Source organism: Carassius gibelio, chromosome A14 (assembly GCF_023724105.1).
Source record: "Carassius gibelio isolate Cgi1373 ecotype wild population from Czech Republic chromosome A14, carGib1.2-hapl.c, whole genome shotgun sequence".
NCBI lineage: Eukaryota > Metazoa > Chordata > Actinopteri > Cypriniformes > Cyprinidae > Carassius > Carassius gibelio.
Window position 1 is genome coordinate 14,882,642 of NC_068384.1, and position 22,749 is coordinate 14,905,390.

At 37.9% G+C, this 22,749-nt stretch overlaps 2 protein-coding genes across 2 annotated transcripts; both read right to left on the bottom strand.

Annotated features, from left to right (window-relative positions):
• Nucleotides 1–848: 848 nt before the first annotated feature.
• On the bottom strand, nucleotides 849–15,253 carry LOC128027603 (protein FAM193B). Its single transcript, XM_052615366.1, has 10 exons — nucleotides 14,930–15,253; nucleotides 12,428–12,703; nucleotides 11,115–11,298; nucleotides 10,559–10,774; nucleotides 7,076–7,484; nucleotides 6,801–6,987; nucleotides 4,994–5,227; nucleotides 3,128–4,166; nucleotides 2,951–3,026; nucleotides 849–1,783 (listed from the first exon to the last, which is right to left on the bottom strand). The coding sequence occupies exons 1-10, from the start codon at nucleotides 15,092–15,094 to the stop codon at nucleotides 1,687–1,689; spliced, it is 2,883 nt and encodes a 960-aa protein (XP_052471326.1). The 5' UTR covers nucleotides 15,095–15,253; the 3' UTR covers nucleotides 849–1,686.
• A 751-nt stretch (nucleotides 15,254–16,004) lies between these two features.
• LOC128027610 (protein ABHD18-like) lies at nucleotides 16,005–22,205 on the bottom strand. Its single transcript, XM_052615375.1, has 13 exons — nucleotides 22,047–22,205; nucleotides 21,379–21,497; nucleotides 21,045–21,129; nucleotides 20,810–20,910; nucleotides 20,612–20,687; nucleotides 20,205–20,290; nucleotides 20,069–20,095; nucleotides 19,837–19,975; nucleotides 19,606–19,695; nucleotides 18,536–18,637; nucleotides 18,001–18,355; nucleotides 17,754–17,916; nucleotides 16,005–16,949 (listed from the first exon to the last, which is right to left on the bottom strand). Exons 2-13 carry the CDS (start codon nucleotides 21,468–21,470, stop codon nucleotides 16,895–16,897), a joined length of 1,371 nt encoding a protein of 456 aa, XP_052471335.1. The 5' UTR covers nucleotides 21,471–21,497; nucleotides 22,047–22,205; the 3' UTR covers nucleotides 16,005–16,894.
• Between the last annotated feature and the right edge of the window lie 544 nt (nucleotides 22,206–22,749).

The window sequence follows — 22,749 nt, forward strand, 5'->3', positions numbered from 1 at the left end:
AAAGATTTTCACAGTATCAAAAGTGAATAATAATAATAATAATAAAAAACGAAAATAAAACAAAGCCAACATACACTTGGCCATTAACGGTATCGTAGAAATCTACATTCCAAATGTTTAAGATAATGATTTCTAGTTTAATATAACCTGGATAGAGTCGAAGATGTCGGAAAATATGAAAACAAAAACTCAAAACTGATTTCTCAAGAGATCTCAAACCTTCAAAGAAGATTTACTCTGTCATAAACCCAGAGACCCTAATTTAATAATAATAATAATAAGTGTCATGTCTGTAGTTGGGATTTTTACCAGAAGGGGCTCAGCTTCAGGGATACATGTTTAAACTACTATGACGAGGACATACAAAGCTATGGCAAGGGCCACCAGATGTTACAAGCACCGTACCACTGAGGGGAATTTAGAAGCTCATTTAAATCATTTGCAAATGTAACAACTGAAAACATTTGTGAACAGGTCTAGTTACGCACCAGTGGACTGAAACTACACAAGCAGAACTACTGCCAGTGTCTTAATGCATAAATTCATGCAGCCAAAACAAGGGTGCACTGCTGGAGAACCTACTACAAACTGAAACTCACAACAACAGCATCGAGAACGTGGTCACAGCACAGAACTAGATTCAAACCACCACACCATCAGCAGGGATACTACCATAAGAATCCAGTATGGGAATCAGGGAATTTTGCCAACAGTCAGTTTAGGAGTTGAAGGAAAAGGGAGAGATTTGTAGTTGCCTATACTTGTCAGTTTTCACGCATCATGCAAATGAAACATAGCTCATCTGCTCAGCCTCAGATTCTGTGTATTAAAGTGACACAGTCAACAGATACAGGTCTTTAAAATCTTTTTTCTTTTTAGTGTTGATTCCTTTTTTCTTTTCTTAAAAACGTCCGAAGTAATAAAACAAAACAGTTTCACACATCATACGTTGTAAGCATAGGTACTGATGCTCTCATTGTTCTAAAAGACAACATAGTCAACATGTGCACGGTTCACATTTTGTGCATATAAACTGTCACAGCTGCACTTGGCCTTACAAAGTTGACTGTGAAATTACATGGGTGTAGCATAATCGATCCAGAGCTTTGCATTTCACATGGACAGTTCTGCAAACTAAAACACATCAGTGAACACAACAGTACTTGCTGCCTTGCTTCCATTATGACAATCAGACATGATACAGCAATTAGAATTTTGTATGATCAAAAAACCCACATTTTTTTGCATCTATTCTAAGACTACAGTATATTTGCAGGGTGAGTGGAGTATGCAAAAATGCATGATGGTGCAACCATAGAGGTACCTTTTATAACACATGAACAGCTGAAAAAAGCATGATGGGTCAAACCGCACCATTGTTGTGAATTTAAAACATTTTTATTGTAAAACAACTGTGTACATACGACATATAAAGCATGTAGATGCACTGAATCAGTACCCAAACTTGTTTTAAGCGATAACAAGATGCAAGTTTTCAGACTGAGGTCAGGATGCAGTGTGATCCCCCGTGAACAACAGGTAAAATGAAAACGAGTTGAGATGACTGGTGGTCAAAATCAAGGTCCCGTGGCATGTGAGAGGGAGAAACCTTAGGCCGATCAGGTGTTGAGTGAAGTAACCAAAGGCCAAACTGGTTTTTAGTTCAGTCTTGCCATCACCTATCTGTTACTGAGCTGCATTTGAGGGCATCTTTTTGAGGCTGAAGTTGGACCAGTTCACAGCCACCTTCTGTCGGGTTTGTTTAGCAGAGTCAAGACAAAACCTAAAAAAAAAAAAAAAATGTTAAGCAACACGTTAAGATTTTTTACATCTCTATGACAATCTTGTCCCAAGAATGACCTGTAATGTGATGTGGGTTTCTATATCTGCACTGGTAAGATGCCATGACAGTTACATCTCACTAGAACATAAATGATATTTATATAAAAAAAAAAAACTTCTCTGTTGTATCTTAAATACAAACAACAATATGAATAGTAGGGCTGTGCGATATGGACAAAAAAAAAACTCTATCATGATTTTTTTTATCAATTTTGTGATTTCGATTTTAATCACGATTTTGACAAACACAGACATGCTATACAGTCATAAATGCTTTCGGTATAAATTTGAAACATATTTCCAAAAGAAAAAGTTGTAACATGTCTCTAGAACAGACATAAGTCAAAATAATCACTAAGTAAAGATGTCAAACAAAATGTCTATACGGCAAAAAATAATAATAATTATAAAATAAAATGAAGCCCATGTCCAGGGATTTTTTTTCTTTTTTGCAATACATTACAATAGAGCTCATGGTAGCGGTGACTCAGGTGATGAAACTGATTTGTTATACATTATACAGGTTCACACTCACTCCGTCTGCAGTGCGTATACAGTAAGTTATGTGTACGCGGTTCAGAAGCAGCAGCGAGAGCGCGTTATTGTAACGCGAAAGCACATTAAAATAATGCGCGAACGCGAATCTATCCGCTCACACGCAGATTTCCTTTGCTCTGTTTGCTCAGGACTGGTGTCCTGTGCACTCACAACTCTCTCTTTACTCATCCGCAAGATATTAAATCTTTTCGCACGTTTCTATTCCTAACCTTTTCTGTTCTCATCTTTTACTGTGTGCAGTGTGAACGTTCTGATCCACTAACATGGGCTCGGGAAAAAAAGGCTACGCATCACAGACAGAGTGTGTGAACCTGGATTTAGGCATATGCCCAGTCTGTGCTGTTCTCGCGCTGTATCCTGATTGGTTCAGATAGCATCTTGTGGAGGTCGTGGCCACGGAACAAGCAATAAAGCGATTTAGAAATCGCGCACGCTTAAATCGTGATTTTATTATGATTTCAATTAATCGCACAGCCCTAATTAATAGTGATGCTTTTCAAACACCGCTAATTAAAAGAGCAGTTTGTCTTTGGTAATGACTGGACTATACCTCTTGAAATATTCAACTTCACGATCAATCTCATCCATTTCCGTAGGGTCGACATCTTTGGGAAGGAACACATCATCTATCAGGGAGAAGGAAAAACATGATGAAGAGCTGTAAAATGGTCTGATGCAACAGACCTACAAGACCAGACCAGCTTGCTATTGCCCAAAGGTCACTTACCGATTGTGTTATTCGATTTTTCCGTCTTGTTTTTGTTCTTATTTTTAGTCTTTCCCTTCGGTTGCTGTGCTTGCTGCTGTGAACTGGGAGCGTTGGATGTGGTTTTAGTGTCTATGTCATGCTCCGACCTGTTTCCCCGTGCGTCCGAGAGGTCATTCTTCCCCCTCTGCGTGTTGGACCCTGTATTGTGGTGACCGTTTGAGGCTCCATTGGATGACTGCTTGCAAGCTTTGACCTCTTCTGCTCTCTTATTTCCCGGTTTCTGCGAGTCTGCCTGCTGCTGCGTCTGGTGGTTCTGTTTGGATCCACCTTTGGTGCTTTTATCTGAATCAGCTACCCTCGTTTCCTGCACTCGGTGCATCTCAGTTTTTGCCGTTTTCATACTGGACACCTGGTCCTGGGTCACCTGGTCCGGGTGCCTCTGATTCTGCTGTTTCTTACCCTTCTTTGCCTTGGATCCAGCTCCATTTGTGGTTTTGGTTTCAAGGACCGCATCGTTGGGCTTGGCCGCAGATGCAGTGCCAGGCTGGATGGAGTCTGAACCCGTGGCTGGGCTTCGTTCTGGTGACCGCACACGGATGAGCTTGGAAAGACTTGGCGTGGAGTGGAGCCTCTGGATGTCTTTGGCTGCAGTGGTGGTGTCCTCCCATCCGTTAACTATATCCAGGTCTCTCTTGAAGTTCCTCAGAGATAGCGGCGCCAGATCCAAGTCTATCTGCTGCAGATCAGAAGATCCATTGAGGTGAGACAGCAGATGGTTTCCTTCAAGTGTCGCCGCCTTCTTTGGGAAGTCGTTGACGTCCAGGTTGAGGTCGTACATGCTGAAGGAGGCACGGATGGAGTCTTTTATGGTATTTTTGATCTCCTCCAGACGGCTGGTCAAGAAACTGTTAACTCGCTCCAGTTCCAACTGAGGCCACTCCAACAGTCTGTTTGCTTCCCCATCCGTAGTCGAATCATCTATGGGGTCAGGGGGAGATGCCGAACGGGGTTCACTGCTGGCTGCATCGACGCTGACATGAAGAGCCCTCTCCTTCTCCTGATGAAGATTGTTGAGAAATCAGTTACAATCATGGAAGAGTAAATGCTGCATTTGCATAAAGAATGCAATAAGCAAGTTGACTTGAAAATAAACTATTTCTGGAAATCAAAGAGGGCAGAGATTCAAAAAAGTAAAATCTTGAAACAGAAGCACATTAGAAATCATCAAAACAGTGTCTTAACAGAAACATAATATTTTAAGCGAATTTTTCAAATAGTTTCTGATCACATTTGGTCAGATTTATTTTGGGGGGCTAAGATTCTTGAAGCAACTAGGAGATGTTGCCACAGTTCTTCTGGATTTAGTCTGTCTGAGTTTGTTCTGTTGATGATGATGATGATGATGATGAGATCAGATCTCTGTGTGGAGCACTTGCTGTTGTACATGCAAAAATCTCAGTGCATTATCACAATAAATGGCAAAAATAATGTTTGGTAACATAAACTGATATTTCCCACTGACACATTACAGCAAAAGATAGAAATAACTGACTTAAAACCATTTGTAGTTATTGAAAATAGCAGTGGCCTAAGGGTTTTGCACAGTAGTGTATTTTTAAAATGTATTTTCTTATTTTAAATATTTTTGTCATTTCTAAAGGCAAAGCTGAACTTTCAGCTGACAGTACTTCAGTCTTCATTGTCACCTGATCCTTTAGAAATCATTATGATTTGGTGCTTATTTTATTTTCTCTGAAATCTATTATTATTATTTTTTTCTTTTGATAATTCAGGATCTTTCACTTCCGATGTAACAAATGAACTAGAAATAATGACTGTAATTATCTCTTTTCAGGACATGTATACACATAACAAACAGTGCACCTTCTTCTTCTGTTTGTGCCGTGCCCGTTTTGCAGCCTTGGCACTGTTGACAGGTTTGGGCTCTGTGCTGTTGATGAAGTCCAGGAGTTCATCCACGTCTCGATGGTCGATGGCACTCGGTGTTGCCGGATCTAGATCCTGCCTCTGAGGAAGTTCCTCTTTACGGCGGGTCAGCCTGGACCGAAGCTTCTCCCTGATCTCAGCGTAGTTCCGACTGGTGGGGGCAGCTGGGGGCTGTACAGGGGAAATCAAATATTTTTAGTTATGGTAGACAAAACGCAAACATAATGTGTCGTGCAATGACTAAAGATTAAAGACAGACCATTAGGACAGGGTTTCTGTAGGTTAATTGAAGTAAACAGCTTTTTTAAGACCAAGTAAAGAAGATTTAAGAAATAAATTCTAGGGAACACATTATGTCAATATGTTCCCAAAATCTAAATGTCTAGGGAGCACAAAATTAACTGTATTAGCAAAATTTCATTTTTTTACAACCTCATTTACTTTTCCATTCATGCTTAAGGCTTGAATATCTCTGCTTCCAAACACTAGAATATGGATTCATTTTTTTTCTGATCACCCTGCAATTTAACCTTTTGGAATATAAGAGGTCATTGTACTATAAAAACATCCTGTAAGTTTCAGAACTCAAAACTTTCTTGTTAGTCTAAAAACAGCTTCTAATGAAGCCAATATGCCAAAACCATCTGCCATTTTATGACGTAATAGTGTGACAAAAACACCGCCTCCGCAGAATAAGATCAATGCCTGCTTCTACATCACTTCCGATTTAGCCCCGCCCATGATTCACGCATGTAGTGTAAATAACGAAGGAGATATAAGCAGGTCTTCACAGAAATCAAACAATAAATATGCTCAGAAGAAAACAAGATGCTGTGCGGTGCCAAGTTGTGAAAAAAAAAGAAAAGAAGAAAAAAAACTGAATGTCTGATCCCGACATTAGGAAAGAATGGATGAAATATTTTTAATGAAGTTCCAGACCACATCAGTAAGAACTTGGTCCTTTGTTCACTTCAATTTACTGTGGATTCTTTTACAAACAAGATACAATTTGACAGGATTTTCAGAAAGACGATGCGGTGCCAAATATATTGGATCCGACAGTAATGTCACTCCACACAATGAATTTAAGCATTTTTGCTCAGATTAAAGAACTTTTTAAGGTCTTAATTTGTGCAATGGCTAACTAAAACCTTTAAGACCCACAGAAACCCTTTAAATTGCCCCTATTATGACATTTCCAATATTGCCTTTCATGCAGTGTGTAATGTAGCTGTATTTGAATGTAAACGATCTCCAAAGTTGTAAAGCTGAAAGTGCACGATAAATAAAGTTATTGTCTCCCAAAATAAACAATCGACTCTGAACAGCTGAAACGAATCGTTAGTAATTCGAGTCCCACTATCAGCGACAGCTACAGTACACATCAGGGGGTAACACATTTGCATAATGCGCGCATATGTTCAACGTTGGCTGGCAGCGAACAACTTGACCCCGCCCACAAACACGTCATTTTACTGACGACTCTAATCTCTGCGAGTTCAACGCGGGATTCTCAAAACGCTTGCTGTTGAAAGATGGATCAGTTTCCACAGCTCTACTGCATAGCAACCTGTAAGTATGATAAATAATAGATGTTTATATTTTCAATCGAACGTTCAAAAAAAAGAAATACTGAAATATGCGAATCGTTTCCGACACGCTACATCCTATTGTAGGAGACTCCCAAAACAATATTAGGAACCATAGAAATTTAATAATGGGGTCACTTTAAAAGAAAACATACCGCGTTGTGGCCAAAGAACTCGCAGTAGCAACAGTCACAGTATTTCCCATCCTTCTGATTGGTGGAGGAGGAAGCACAAGAGCTGCGCTCCGAGCTACTGTCCTCATCGTCTCCTTCTTCAAGCTCACAAGGTGGGGCGTGACACAAAGACCCGTTGGGTAACTTGTGCCCTTTACACGCTTGGTCTCTGTATTTACAGAACAACACAACTTAACACACAGAAGTATTAAGCAATAAAAACAAACGATGCCCATTGTACGTCCACTGATGCTCACCTGCATGTCCCAGACGTTAGATGGCCAGCATTGGAGGAGGCTACAGAGCTGCCGTTACTGTGTCCGTTGCATGGGTGACTGCACCCTGTGAGCGAGTTGCTGCTTTTGCTGTGTTGTGGGTTAACAGGGGGAATGTGGGAGTTCTTGCAGGCGATGGGCTTGTGTAGGGCCACCGGACTGTCCGCCCCACTCGAGTGCTTAGCTGCAGGAGCATGAACGTTTGGTACCAGCGGGGTGAAGGGAGCGTGCGAAGGCAGCCCCGGACTAGCGGAGTTGATGTGAACATGCTGACTGGAGTTTTGCTTGGGAGGCAGCAGCGAGGAATGCTGGGATGAGAGGCCCGTTGGACTGTTGGGCGGCACTGACAGGTCTGCAGCTTGGTGGTGGTCATTTGGGTGGAACGCCTCACCTGTAGAAAATAGCATATTTTAATTCTTAGTCATTTAGTAGTTTAGGTGATGTCTGTTTAGTTTAAATCTTGGCAACAGGACATTTTATCGGTCGCTTTGGTTCTATTTTTGTTGCATCCAATGGTACAGCCCACTGAAATTTCATTGGTTCATCATCTCACCTTACAGTTTATTAAACATCGAAATGCTCTAATTGGATGTGACTGCTACAGCAACAATTCATTTTTTATCATAATCTGACACATACTTGACACATTGGGGCATGGTGTTAATTTAAAAGCTTTGTGGTTCACACCCATTACATAATGTAGTGCAATATGAGTAAATGGTAAAGGACTGAAAATGTAAATGCATTCAAATGTTAAATGTCACTAATTACATTAAAGCTGTGCATGCATAAGGGTATAACGATATTCAAACCGAACTGAAAAAAAGTGATACACCCGCCACGGTACATATCGCATTACTCTCTTAGCCTACCACGCCCCCTGCAGAGATACTTCACATGCATATGGCCTTAATGGTTTTGAATTGCTTAGATCACTTTGCAAAGGAATATACCATTAAGGGCAACATGTGCAGAAAAAATCTTTCATATAGCCTACGTAAAATTATAATGAGAACATGATTGTAAAAGAATATGGCTATGTTTCAGGCATTGCTATAGAAAGAATGCGCCCACAGAGTTATATCTTCATGACTATCACAGTCGCTTGTGCAACCACTAAAAGCCTTTTGTGGAACTGTGTATATACTATTTATCTCATAAAAGATGCATTTGGTTGAGTTATGCTGCAGTAAAGTGCTTCAAAGTAGGCCTACTAGTGTGATTATGTCTTCAATGCACAATATTAATAACTATGATTGTCATATACATAACATTATAATGAGAACACTATTATAATATAACACTGTGTATTTTTAGAGCTTGCCATGTTTCGCTGCCAGATAAACAGCATTGTGCATAATTTTATACATTCCCGCAGGTTTCGCTATTATAAAGCAGGAAATTCCTGCAAACATTTATGCATTATAGCATGAACATGGCTATGAAACTAATTCCTTATTGAATGGCTATTCCATTTTATTTATCCATGGCACATGCATTTTTATGTAATACTGTCCAATGACTTGTTTGCATTATTTAGGCTTTTTTTAATTTGAATTATTTAAATTATTAAGTTAAAAGTGAATCTACTAGTGTGCTGGTGCCATGCTATGAACCACAGCAAACAGAACCAAACTGAACTGTGGCTCCAAAACAGCAATATGAAACAAACCGTGGCATTGGTAAATACAAGTGCATCTCAATAAATTAGAATGTCATGGAAAAGTTCATTTATTTCAGTAATTCAACTAAAATTGTGAAACTCATGTATTAAATAAATTCAGTGCACACAGACAGACCTTTGCACACCTGCAAAGGTTTCCTGAGCCTACAAAATGGTCTCTCAGTTTGGTTCACTAGACTACACAATCATGGGGAATACTGCTGAACTGACAGTTGTCCAGAAGATAATCATTGACACCCTTCACAAGGAGGATAGGCCACAAACATTCATTGCCAAAGAAGCTGGTTGTCCACAGAGTGCTGTATCCAAGCATGTTAACAGAAAGTCGAGTAGAAGTAAAAAGCGTGGAAGAAAAAGATGCACAACCAACCGAGAGAATCGCAGCCTTATGAGGATTGTCAAGCAAAATCGATTCAAGAATTTGAGTGAACTTCACAAGGACTGGACTGAGGCTGGAGTCAAGGCGTCATGAGCCACCACACACCGATGTGTCAATGAATCTGCTGATCCACAGACAACATCAGAGGTATCTTACCTGGTCTAAGCAGAAGAAGAACTGGACTGTTGTCCAGTGGTCCAAAGTCCTCTTTCCAGATAAGAGCAAGTTTGGTATTTCATTTGGAAACCAAGGTCCTAAAGTCTGGAGGAATGGTGGAAAAACTCATAGCCTAAGTTGCCTGAAGTCCAGTTTTAAGTTTCCACAGTCTGTGATGATTTGGGGTGAAATGTCATACGCTGGTGTTGATCCATTGTGTTTTTTGAAAACCAAAGTCACTGCATCCATTTACCAAGAAATTTTCGAGCAATACATGCTTCCTTCTTCTGACCAGCTTTTTGAAGATGCTGATTTCATTTTCCAGCAGGATTTGGCATCTGCCCACACTGCCAAAAGCACCAAAAGTTGGTTAAATGACCATGATGTCGGTGTGCTTGACTGTCCAGCAAACTCATCAGACCTGAACCCCAGAGAGAATCTGTGGGGTATTGTCAAGAGGAAAATGAGAAACAAGAGACCAAAATATGTGATCTGAAGGCCAATGTCAAAGAAACCTGGACTTCCACCTCAGCAGTGCCACAAACTGATCACCTCCACGCCACGCAGAATTGAGGCAGTAATTCAAGCAAAAGGAGCCCCTACCAAGTATTGAGTACATGTACAGTAAAGAAACATACTATCCAGAAGGCCAACAATTCACTAAAAATCACCAAAAGAACCAAAGACAAACTACTTCAGTCTGTGTGCATTGAATTTATTTAATACACAAGTTTCACAATTTGTGCTGAATTACTGTAATAAATTAACTTTTCAACAACATTCTAATTTATTAAGATGCACCTGTAGTTGCACCTCTAACACATATTCTCCCACACCATTTCCTTCAGTCCTTCTTCTCCAACACTGCGCTAAAATTAGAACAAGCACTTCCATCTCTTAATCTATTATCGTCTATCCCTACACACAACATCAACAGAAACACTGAGATTAAAAACAACGTCTGATACTGTATGTAAAATCAGCTAAACAAAGTGGTATATATTTTTTTTTTTTTTTTTATTTTTTTTTTTTTTTTTTTTTTACATTTTATGGTGTATAAAATAAAATTTGTAAATGGATAATAAAATACACATGAATTAAAAATAGTATATTTACAAATTAATATTAAGCTACATTAATAATGCTGCAAAAACATGTTGGGCCTTATGGATTAACTAATGTTAAAAATTACAAGCTAATATTAAGTGTCGCCCATATTTCATTGTGGCATGAATTGTGTTCTTACCTGGAGGAGTTGGTCGTCGACACATGGTCTTGAAGTGCTTGGGGTTGGTCTTACATAGATCAGTGGAGGAAGACAGTGTCCCAGGTGACGCCACACTGGAATTCTGGGATGCGGGATGACTGTAAGGACAGACTTTAGTCCCGAATGTTTTGGCAGCCTTCCCGGGAGCGTCATGAGAAGATCTCTTCTCATGGCAAGCTGCTCCCACCGTTCCGCCTTTCAGGACAATAAATAACAGTCAGTCTGTCTTATTTCTACAGCCAAATTCTACTAAATACTTCTTGTACATCTGTAAAAAGAAAACCAGAAAAGTTTGATCATGTCTGCTGCAGTTTTTTTTTTTTTGCCACAATACTGTACATGATCCCACTTATTAAACAGCTAAACACCAAATAAATGAATAAATAAATGAGCATGACATATTGAGTTCCTAATCGGAAGACAAAAAATTAATTATTGAGTGATATAAAAGCTGAAACTAAAATATGACTGAGAAGGTTACATAATGCTGCAATCACCAACTAGAATCACGATGTAATGAACAAAAGAGACATACTTTGTGAAAGCGTAGCTGAGCTGTGGTTGCATTGAGATCCTCCATTAGAATGAGCCGAATTCCACAGACCAGACAGTTTGCGTGCGGAGAGGAAGGAGCTGGGGTCCCAATCCACCGAGCTATGCTCAGGATAACCATTCCCACAGCTCTGAGACTTACACGAGGACGAGTGGGACAGCAGCACCTGAGTAACAACGCATTCATCTTTTAGACAAGTGACAAAAACACCTCCAAATGCACATCTACGGAAACTGTTAGGGATCTACAAGGTGCATGGAAAATTGCGGACATGTCCGTGCAATCAGATTTTTTGTTGCTGTTGTGTACACAGGATTGTCCTCAATGACATACTGAACTTTCCGGTCCAAAGAAGAGGACCATTTTAACAGTGTTCTTTATCAAATGGAAGAAAGGATGCTAACTTAACATCAGCAAACCTGAATGAAGTATCTCCTCCAATTCTAGTGCAACCTTCCAATAGAAATAAGCCCAAAAAATGGATCAATGGATACAGTACCAATTTACAACTCTATGGATGTACAGTAGACCTAAAAAATTACACACTTAATATAAGAATATCATTGCATTAGTTCAGAAAATATTAAAATGTTTAATAAATAAGATACATTTTTATTAGCATTTTAAATTATTTTGATTTGACATTTGATTTTTTTAATGTAATTTTATTAACATTTTATTACATTTTTAAGGAAGACTATTAAAAATAATTTAAAAGTTTGCTACGTATGCAATTACGTAATTGATGTATAAACAATTTTCACTCAAAAATTGCTAGTACATTTCATTATTACGAAGAAATTTCAAATAACACATTGAATTAAATGTGATTTATTTTTTTAAGAAATACTGAAACTGTATTTTCTTTTAAAATGCACTCCAATATTTTTGTTTTATATACAACTTTGAAAAATCTTTTTTAAAATGTATGTTTGTTGAACACATCAGTATGACCTTGAGGGGAATTGACTTCATATAGCCACTAATCACTGCGATATTGGTTGGTTAAAAATCACAAATTACCAAGAATGGTTTAGAAAAGCGAGGCAAACTTTAGCATGATTTGTTTACCAATCTGTTTCATATTTTGAATTAAATGCAATGAAATCTATAGAGTACAGTTTAGACATTACAGATTATCAAGCGCAATTTATTTCTCCACACAAAATTCAACACAACATTCATCATACTGAAGTTATAAAGATCATATTTTTAGTTTTGACTGTTTCTGTAAACAGTCCCTTGTCCGTAAAATCTGAATTTCTATGCATGACCCCAGAGATAATCTCAATTACTTGCGCAGTTTGCTCCTGAATCGTTCTCCTCTCCTCCTCTTCCACACTCTTCCTGCAGCTCTGGCAGATCCACAGCGGCACTTCACCCAACAGTGACTGGGAGAGCGAAGGCACGGCGTCTGCCAGCTTACGGCCTGGAACGTCCCTCAGCAGAGCCTGGGAGAGCGCAGGTACAGCTTCTGCCAGTTTGGACCCGTGACTGGGGAGCCCATTCACCTGGCCTGCCCCCCAGTCTTTAAACTCCCGATGGCACAGCAAGCAGCAGGTGTGCATGGACTGTGGGAAGACAGAAAATGCATGAGAATTTAAAAAAATATAAATGAATAAAAACAGATTTATTAAGTTAGCTACATCCACAACCCAGTAATAATAAATAAAGAATTTGACTATAATAACTATTCATTTTCATAAATTCCAAGGGTAAAAATATATATATTTTAAAGTCCCTCATCTTTCCAGGTTTTTCAAGACTACAGGAACTGTAGATATAAGTAGTTCAGTGGTTGGTAGAAAAAATAAAATAAAAAAAAGGAACCCAGTGGAGTAAATTAAGTTAAATGAGTTCATGAATTACATTTTTGTTCATAGTACAATTCATTTTCTACAAGGAAATAAGCACTGCAGACATTAAATACTTTCTTGGTTGTGTCTAAAGCTCATTTTAATTTGTTCTAGATCATTAGAGATAATGTTATGGTGCTTTAGAAGCCTGTCTGAAACAAGTGCATACAAAAAAAACCTTTATATAAAAATGCTGTCTGTCGAGTTAATTACTGACTGGTCAGGGGGGCAGGTTTTTTACAGCCAAAACTCAATAATTAAAGCATGATTCTTTGCAGATGAGTTGTTACATTGCAAAACAGAAATAAATGCAGAAAAATTACACCAGGAATAAAGATTTTCTACATAGAGCTATTCTGACAATAACATTTTTATGGAGAGGTTCAGCAAGACTACTGTAAGGCACCAAAATAAATACCAAACTGTGACACACCACTGTACACCATCAGCGCAAAATCATGTTAAATACATCAGCTCAAAAAGTATGTATTTGTGCTCTGCAAATGTAACATTTAGAGTGTTTAAAGTATTAACAATCATTAGCAGGTTGGTAACTATGAAAGGCTAGCAGAACTGGATAGCATGGCCATAATACAACACTTGGCACATAGTAAATATGCCTCCGAAGTTATTGAATGCACAAACACGTGGTAATTATGTCAGATCATTATGTGAGACTCCGTGGCCGGGTTAGTAGCACCGCGTTTAGACTGATTTCTACGGGAATAATTTAGTAGCCACACAGCAGACGACAGCATCAAACTGTTAGCTTTGTGCTTCACGTACTTTCGTTTAGCTTTGTTTGACCAGTTACTCATATACAATCAGTGTCGTATAAAACATTCAGATGTAAGGTACTGCACTGCTTTGAAGGCAATATATTTATTTATTTATTTATATCGTTGGCATATGTGGCGGGCGAGATAGTGCTGCTTCGCCCGTGTAGCTCGAGAGCGAGCGTAGTGATGGGAAACCCGACTCATTTCCGCGAAACGGTTCATTCGAACAGTTCTCTGCAAAGAACCGGATCAAAAACAGATTTAGATATTCTTTCACGTCCGGACGTAAATACGTCATCACCTCACACCTGGCATCAAATGTCATGCTGCTTCTTTTTTTCCTTTTTCTTTTTTTTTTCTTTTAAGTGTTATTAATAATCGTTATGTGTAAATTCATGTGTCCCATCTTAGTTTTAGACATGATTTAGCTCTTCCAATTAAATAAATTTATAACGTAAACATAATTTAAATTAAAAATAAATAATTTTAATTAAAATATATATTAATATATAATATAGTAATATATTTTAGGATATTATTTTTTTTTATTTAAATATAATTTACATTTACTTTGAGTTATACTAAACTCGTTTGAATTTACACATTTCATTGATCAAATAAATAAAAAGAGGTTTTATTAAAACCCCATTATGTTCGAGTAAAGGCTTTTCACGAAAATAAATTGTTTTGTCAAACGTTTCCAGCACGTTTTTGGTGAAATATATACTTTTTATAATTTTACTATTAGCTCACTTAAGTGCTTTGGCTCATTTCGAATCTGAAACGTCTCTTGTAATAAAGAGTAGAGTTGATAGCCCTGATCACTGGAGAATCGGACACGTTCAACACAGTTCTCGGTTCAGTGAGTAAGTCAGTTGTTTTGATTTAAGAACTGTTCTGACAGACTCAGTCCTCTTCGTAAACGAATCCTTTGAACAAATTTTGGTGAACCGATACACAAAAAGATCCGAGTCGTTCATGAATCGGACATCGCTAATCAGGCGCTACAAAAACGCAAAATAAGCGCGAAAACACAAATAACTGCACGTGCAGCAGAGCCCAGGATAAAGCACCAGTTAAAATCATTACAAAATCAAGTCGCTAACAGCCCGAGGCGGCTCAAGGAGGTGTGTTGCTGGATGTACGAGTTAGCATTAGCTACCTGATTGGTCCTGCTCGCTCCTGCATCTCCTCCACCGCCAGCGCCTCCTGCCGCCGCCGCCGCTGCTCCCGCATCGCTGGGCTTCTTCGGCAGGCTCTGCTGCTGCTGTCCCGACACTAAATCCTTGGCCCCGACGCCCTGCTGCTTGCTTTTTTTCCTCGCCATCGCTTTATTCCGTATTATGCCCGTCGGCTGATCTCCAGGTTCGGTGTATAAACACAGTTTCGGTTCTTGTAGGCAGTCGCGAATGCTCCTGTTCTTTCACCAGGCAAGACAACAGTGAATATGGCGGAGGGCTAACACACACACACACACACACACACACACACACACACACACACACACACACACACACACACACGAGTAGGTTCAGGGGTCATACGTACTGATGGCAAACGGCCTCACTAGGCTTGAGAAAACCCGAGGACTCCATGTTTAATGAGGGCAATATTTCCAGGTGACAGAATACAGTCCGTCAAACTACAGTAGCGCAGGATTGAAGGAAAAATATCAACAAAGTAAACACGTTGAGATTTAATACATAATAAATACATGCATATACTCTGATTAGAGGCAACGCCATTAAAATGGTACATTATGTATGTACACTATGTTGTGTGTTTTAGAATATTTGATAAACATGTCAATTATTACTTATTAATATTTTACAATTTTTATTACATTTACATAAAGCTATCCATAGGTTATACAAAACGGAAACTGTATTAAAACACTGCATGTACATTCAAAACTCTCATATTTTTGTTACATAATATTAGCTTCCATATCTTAGATTTATCTAGCTGTTATCTCACAGTACACATAATTTATTATGGGTGATTGTATGACAATAGATGCAACATGGTATTAGTTAGTACACTTCAAACATTTATTAATATTACTGTTTATATGTGTAATTTCTTAAAATCTCTTAACCCAAAATAACGATATTTCAAATAATACTGTTCTTTTTTATTATATTAGTTTAGTCTCTGACTTCCATATTGTCATTATGATATATCTCACTGTCAGCATTTTTTACTGTTATTTAGCAGTTAAAAAAAAGAGACACAAATACTTAGGATTGTCTTTTTATTTTTAGAGTGGAGAAACAAATGAGTGGCTCATGATGAATACAGTGAATATTGAACATGGTAGATCAGACTAGTTGACAGCAGTAATACATAAAACATTACAGTCTATAGAAACCATAGGACTGTTAGCTGTTACTGTAGTGTTTGGCAGTGATTAGAATTTAAGGGACTGCATTTAACAGAAAATGTTTATTTCGAATTGTGGTTATATTTATGTCTCATGAGCAGCAATTATTGCTAAAGACCTGTTTGAGTACTGGAAATATATAAATTGATCAGTTCTCAAACAACTCAACTGAAATTGTAAAACATTATTATTATTATTATTAATTTCTGAGATATCTGCAAGATTAAAACAACAGGCCGCCCATGACAAGGCCATTTCTGGATGCGTTATTTTATAAAAACAGGAAACATTTGCTCTAAAAATGAGGATATTCTATGTTGGTGAAACAAAAAGATCGCATGCATATCAAGTTCATTGATTTGCCCTACAATTCAAAATACTACATTTTCAGAGATCTGTTTCATTAAGAGTGACACCTCGATGTGTGAGTGAATTATGGTTTGGAGGCACGTCTTTGATTCGTTCTGTGAAGTGTTTGAGTCATGAAGATGTACATGAATGAAGGCAGTGAGGTCAGGAAGACAAGGTATTGTATGGGTAGAGCACATGTAAGTTGGCTTCAGGTCACTCTGAGTTTTGAGGTGTACCACACAGAGGAACACACTTCTGTCACTACGACTCCCTTTGCTAGTTCCAGTTACACATTCTTCTGTAAAACTTACATTTATCATATTTAGTGTTCACCATCTTCATATTTCACAATCCAACAATTCTTGTCAGTACTGAGTACCAAAAAACCCATGGCTATAAGCTGGAATACTTCTGAAGAAACCGGTCATAGGCGTCATAAATTGCTTGCCTAGAAGTGAACAATACATGGATGAAATTTAAATGTTAATACATATATTTCAAATTGATGAACCATACAGTTCATTTACTTGATAAGAAGCAATGTGCAACAGTTTAACCAAATAATTAGCATTAGTAACGGTGTTGGTAAGAAGTCTCTGATGCTCACCAAGACTGGTGCACTTATTTGATCAAAAATACAGTAAAAACAATACAATTGCAATTTAACTTTTCTGTTTTATTGTATTTGAATATGTGATTTATTTCTGTGATGCAAAGCTGAATTTTCAGCAGCCATTTCTCCAGTCTCCTTCAGAAATCTTGCTGATTTAGTTCTCAAGAAGCATTTCATTTTTCAGTTGAAACCGTATTTATTTAAAATAGAAATCATTCACATCATTATAAGTTTTGACTGTCAAGTTTGATCAATTAAATGCATCCTTGCTGAAAAAAAGTATTCATTTATTTAAAAAAAAAACGTAAACGTAATGTAAATAGTAATATTCATGATCTTTTCAAAGCATTTTCAATGAATGGGAAATGGAAAAAAAACTTTTAAATTTATGCAAAACCACCATAAAGAATCATGATGGTGTGTGTAATATTTGTGTACGTTAAAGTTTTCTGAAGTCACAGCTTTTTTAATTCATGGAAGGAAAAAAGTAAGCCGATTAATCTTTAGAACTTCTTTTGTGCTCTACATAAGACAGACAGTCATATAGGTTTGGAAGCACATGAGGGTGAGTAAATGATGACAAAGAATTGATTTCACTTTAAACTCGATGAATATTTTTTTTTCTAAAGTCTGACTTACCGAAACAGTCCTTGTTTAAAGAGATAGGCACTGATGTGGCCTCCTTTGAGGTAGCGAACCTCACAGCCAGGCCAGATTTCCTGTAAGCTGCGAACCCCAGTGCGTGGAACATAAGCGTCTTCCTTTGCCTGGACTATAATGATCAGACTGGGATCTACAGGCACTGGAGACAAAGTATGCAAGACAGAGAGAAGGTCAAACACAGGAACCCCATCCAAACCGTGTCAACAAAACAAAAATTTAAAACCTGAAAAATTGGCGATGTGTGTGCATTCGTCCATAACGCCCTTCATGAAGCAGAGAGACTCCCGCTGCAGCGACTGCCGCCGGTTCGCCCCCCAGGTGATGTTTTTAGCATGCAGCATGTCCAAATGAGGCCCGCTGCTGCTCACAGCAGACAGCATCTGATCCAGCCCGTCCCTCTCTCTGCGGCCCATCAGTAGGGCAGAGTCTGAGGCGCGAGAGGAGCGCAGCCCCATCTGGTGGTCCCTTTCTGGTGCATGGAGGTCAAGAAGCTCATGGGTAAGATCAAGGTCAGAGAGACTGTCAAAGCTGCCTGGGGCATTTTTTACAAATTCCTGACCCATCCGGAAAGAGTCCGTCTGAAAATCAAGGTTGTGTCAGTTAGTGCTACGTAAAAAATCTCACACCTTTAAAATGAGTCATGTGACAAAGAACAAATCATATCATCTTCTGTGATCCTTTGTAGTGTCTTTCAAAAAAAAAAAAAAAAAAGCTAAATGACAAGAAAACTCATTTTGACTACAGAATAATACCCCTACCCCACAATACTCCAGCATATTGATGATTTCTTCCTCATAGACTGTGTGCGCTGCATACTGCTTTTCCAGTTCTTTCCAATTCACAGCTCCACTTAAAACGCCCTGCAGAGAAGCAGATCCATTTTTATTTCTTTTTAAAAAAGGAAACAATTCCAGGGAAATCAACCTAAAATACTTCAAATGATTCCCTTTCATTTTCGATTTCTGGAATCACTCTGATGTAAAGACTGATTATTCATTCAAGAACGAAAAATTGTAAATGGGAGTGACTGACACATGGTGACGTCTATATTGCCATGTTCTGATGTCACGCACACAGGAATGAAGACGTCAAGTTATTCAAGTTCAGCAGCTGAGTGACTAATATTGCCTTTAAATTCCTACATACCAGGGTTTTAACAGTACGCTAAAACTAAAACCATTAAAACATGAAAAACAAACTTGAATAATACATGCTGACTGAAGAAAAAAAATGGGAAAACATTTTATTTCAACTAGTTGAAATACATAACATTGCTAATCATTTTTTTTTAGTTTGAACTTGATGTACTAAATTACATAATGTATAAAACTATACACAAAAAAACAAGTCAAAAACAACTAAATAAAATAAATACTAATTCAAAACATCAATAAAACATTTTCTTTAACTTATAATAGTATCTAAATAATAACACTGCTACATACTTTCACTTTTGTTTTTCATTTTCTGACAAATATAAGCTCAAAGGTGCGCTCTTCGGCGGTAATGCTATAAAACTAAGGGCAAAGATATGCATTAGATTCATAATTGATGCTTTATCTATGTGTTTTATTATTACTTACATTTGTGTGCTGCCACAGAGCCTTGAATTTCATAAACTGCTAAATAAGCAGTATTTCCCAGAAAACAGTATTTCTCTTATTCATTAAAAGTTCACAAAATGCAATCAATATTCACATTTAAAACCAAATTTTGACCACTGACTGAATGACTTGATACGTTTGCGTGTTTCACTGGTAATTATGACTTGTAGACAACTTTAATTCGCCACAATATGTCTAATATGATGCTAAAACGTAATTCTTACTGTGGTAAAAACACTTGAAGCAGTCGTCCAGGATAAACAAGGTATGAGTGGAATTGGTTTGGGCCAGTTTGTTACAGCTAGTGACGCCATCTAGGAGGAAAAGAAATAAACAAATGAACAATAGATATCGGATGTGTTAGACAGGATATGGAACAGGTTCTTCGGAACACAGCTGATCGGAAACAACCTGAACTGATTAAGTCAAATGTAAACGACGATCTAAAAACATACATGTCCACCCATAGAAATGCCCGTCATGCCTAGAGGCCAGAAACCCTCTCGCTCCAGCCAGTGTAACAGCGCAGCAGACTCCAGGATCAGCGCTCCACCCATCACAAACAGGTCTGAAACGTTCTTCAGACTGGAGCGACTGCATCAAAAACACAAATCATACACATCGTCAATATGCATTGTTCATTCGAACACGGACATCATTAGCTGCTGCCAGTAAACAGACACTCACAGCTGGTCTTTAGGTTTCCTGTATCCGTGTACGGTGGAGAGTCAAGGAGGCGTCAGATAAGATCAAAGTAATTCTTGATACTAGGGTTTACATGGCAAACTAATATGTGTACTGTAGCTTAACATTTCAAAGGATATAATAAGGATTCTCCAACAGTAGAGATGCTATCCCTGATTCTTTTATCATTGGTCTGGCCATTAGTGTTCGTCTTCTCCAGAAAAACTGCAAAAAAGAAGATGCATCAAATACAGATAAAATTCTGGATAATGCTGAAAAGCCAACTAAAAGCTATTACTATTTTGTCTAAATAATTTTTAAGCTGTTACAGCTGAATTTAGGCATATAGTATACAGAAGGATATTCATTTCAATTAAACAGATACATATTTTACATAACAATTTGGTAGAAAAAAAGAACCATATGTGACTGATAAACTACTTTTCAAAAGTTTGGGGTTGTTCTGATGTTTGTGAAACTGGTGTATGGTAATAGTGTATTGTGCATCCCTAAGAAAAAGCCCAGTGTCAGTTTTTGCTCACTCACATGGTCTCCTGTTCCAGCCAGGTGAATACAGACTGGTCTGTGCCTCTTCCATTTCTTAGGTACAATAAACTGGAATCTAGTGGGAAAGTTGCAACAAAATGTGCTCATTTGAAAGAAATTTGAATACAAGCCACACAATAAGTCACATTAATCCTTCATATTTGCATTTAGTGTTTGTGGGCGATTTGTTTTGGTTACCGGGCTTTGACAGACTCAGCTGGCAAGATGCCCGGGACAAAGTGCTCCAGTGGCGATATGAAATGACCGTTGTGAATTTTGCAATCAGTTTGATCTTCTACCTTTGGGCACAGCGGTAACAAACAGTTAATATGGGTCATAATGCAATTTTCAATTATGCTGACTAGGTGTTTATTTTTTTAATTTTTTTAAATGTACATACATAAATATATATACACATTTGAATGTTTCTTACCTTGTCAATAAACACTGGGTAGTCCCTCTGAACCAGATCCTTGCATCTCTCCCGGTTGCCAATTATCTTCCGGAACTCAAATATTCTGTATTATCCACAAATTAAATAAAATAAATCATTAAATAATCTGGTGCAGACGACATACCTGTCATCTTTGAAGGACTCTTTAGATACAATACACTTTAAAGTTCAACTTTATTAAAATTAAATATGAACATAATCCATCACACCCATACCACTGCAAATCATTGTTGAAGCATCATTATTTTATCATATTATAAGTGAAGTCATTGAAGATTCATCGTTTATTTATTTATTGATTTTTGTAGTTTACCTTTTCAGGTCCTCCGGCTTTCCCCATCCTTGGATAAAGAGTTTAGTGAGGAGAAGCCTTCTATACAGAACATCCAGCCGACTCAGACCCATTGAAAAAAACACATTCTTCTGCAAAGACTTAAATAATGATACACGTAATCAGAATTTGAGACAGAAGTCATAGTCCATCAGTCAGCAGCAGCCTTGTGGCTTTACACATTCCCACGTTTAAGAACTGAGCAGCCGAGTGGGTTTAGGAGCACAACACACACTTATAAGAAACTAAAATAGCTCCTGCTAGACGATGAAAAGACACATCTTTGGTGATCAAACTTTACAGGGCGCTGTAACTTCATTAGTTTCTGAATGAGAACATACGTTAGTTATTGGACCTCTCATTCATTCCTGACAGTACTGACTATTGAGTAACCCCTGGACAATGACACTTCAGTTAGTTCTTCTTATTTTGACCTTAAAAATCTGGTTTCTCATATTGTCCCTAAAAGAAGAACAGGTTGTGAACATCCCACAAAGACCGTATGTTGTCAATCTAATCAGCTATCAGTGATGAAGCTGCAGTACAGTTGTACATAACGTTATAGTTTGACCAGCTGCTGGCGTTTCCGAGCCCACACAAAACTTTAAAACAAATTGCGTATGAATGAACGTGAGGAAATGAGTTTATACCTCAATCTAAAAGGGTGTAGATGTGGTTGTCTCTGAGGAAACCGGATCACTGCACATGACAGGGCAAACTCCAGTTGATGGTGTAGCGCAAGACTCACTGTGACACTTCCGGAAGTAACTCTTCTTCTACGCTTACGATCGGTGGTGCTGTATTCAGTGGCACCAGTAGATGGCGGTATTATAAAGGATATTTTAACGAGTTATTACAGGTGAGCTCTATATTCATAGTAGAACTCTCCAGGAGTGCTTTCAGATTTTCTAGCGTTATTTTAAACCAGAACTATGGATCCTATTTTCATTGGGTTCCAAAATGAATTATATATTTAAAAGCACATTCCAGTAGAACTAACAGGATTTCTTCATTGCCCCAGATTCAGTTTCCCACCCCATCGCTTTAAGTTTAAGAAAATCCTTAAATGTTTATAGTTATGAGACTATTTAATTTAGTAATATATTTACTTGTTCATTTTGTATGCTGTATTTAAAGATTTAGCCAGTTTTATCTTGAGCATCACTGTAGAGCAAATTTAAACTTAATAACACAATTCAACATTTGAAACAATGCTAACGTTACTTGAATTAGGGGAACTTTAACGTTCTCTAAGATGATTTTAAATATAAAATATGAATATTTAAATAAATAAAAATAGCTCTAAAAAGTAAAACATTAAGGCATGTCGCGTTTTTATTGTGCCTTTCTAAT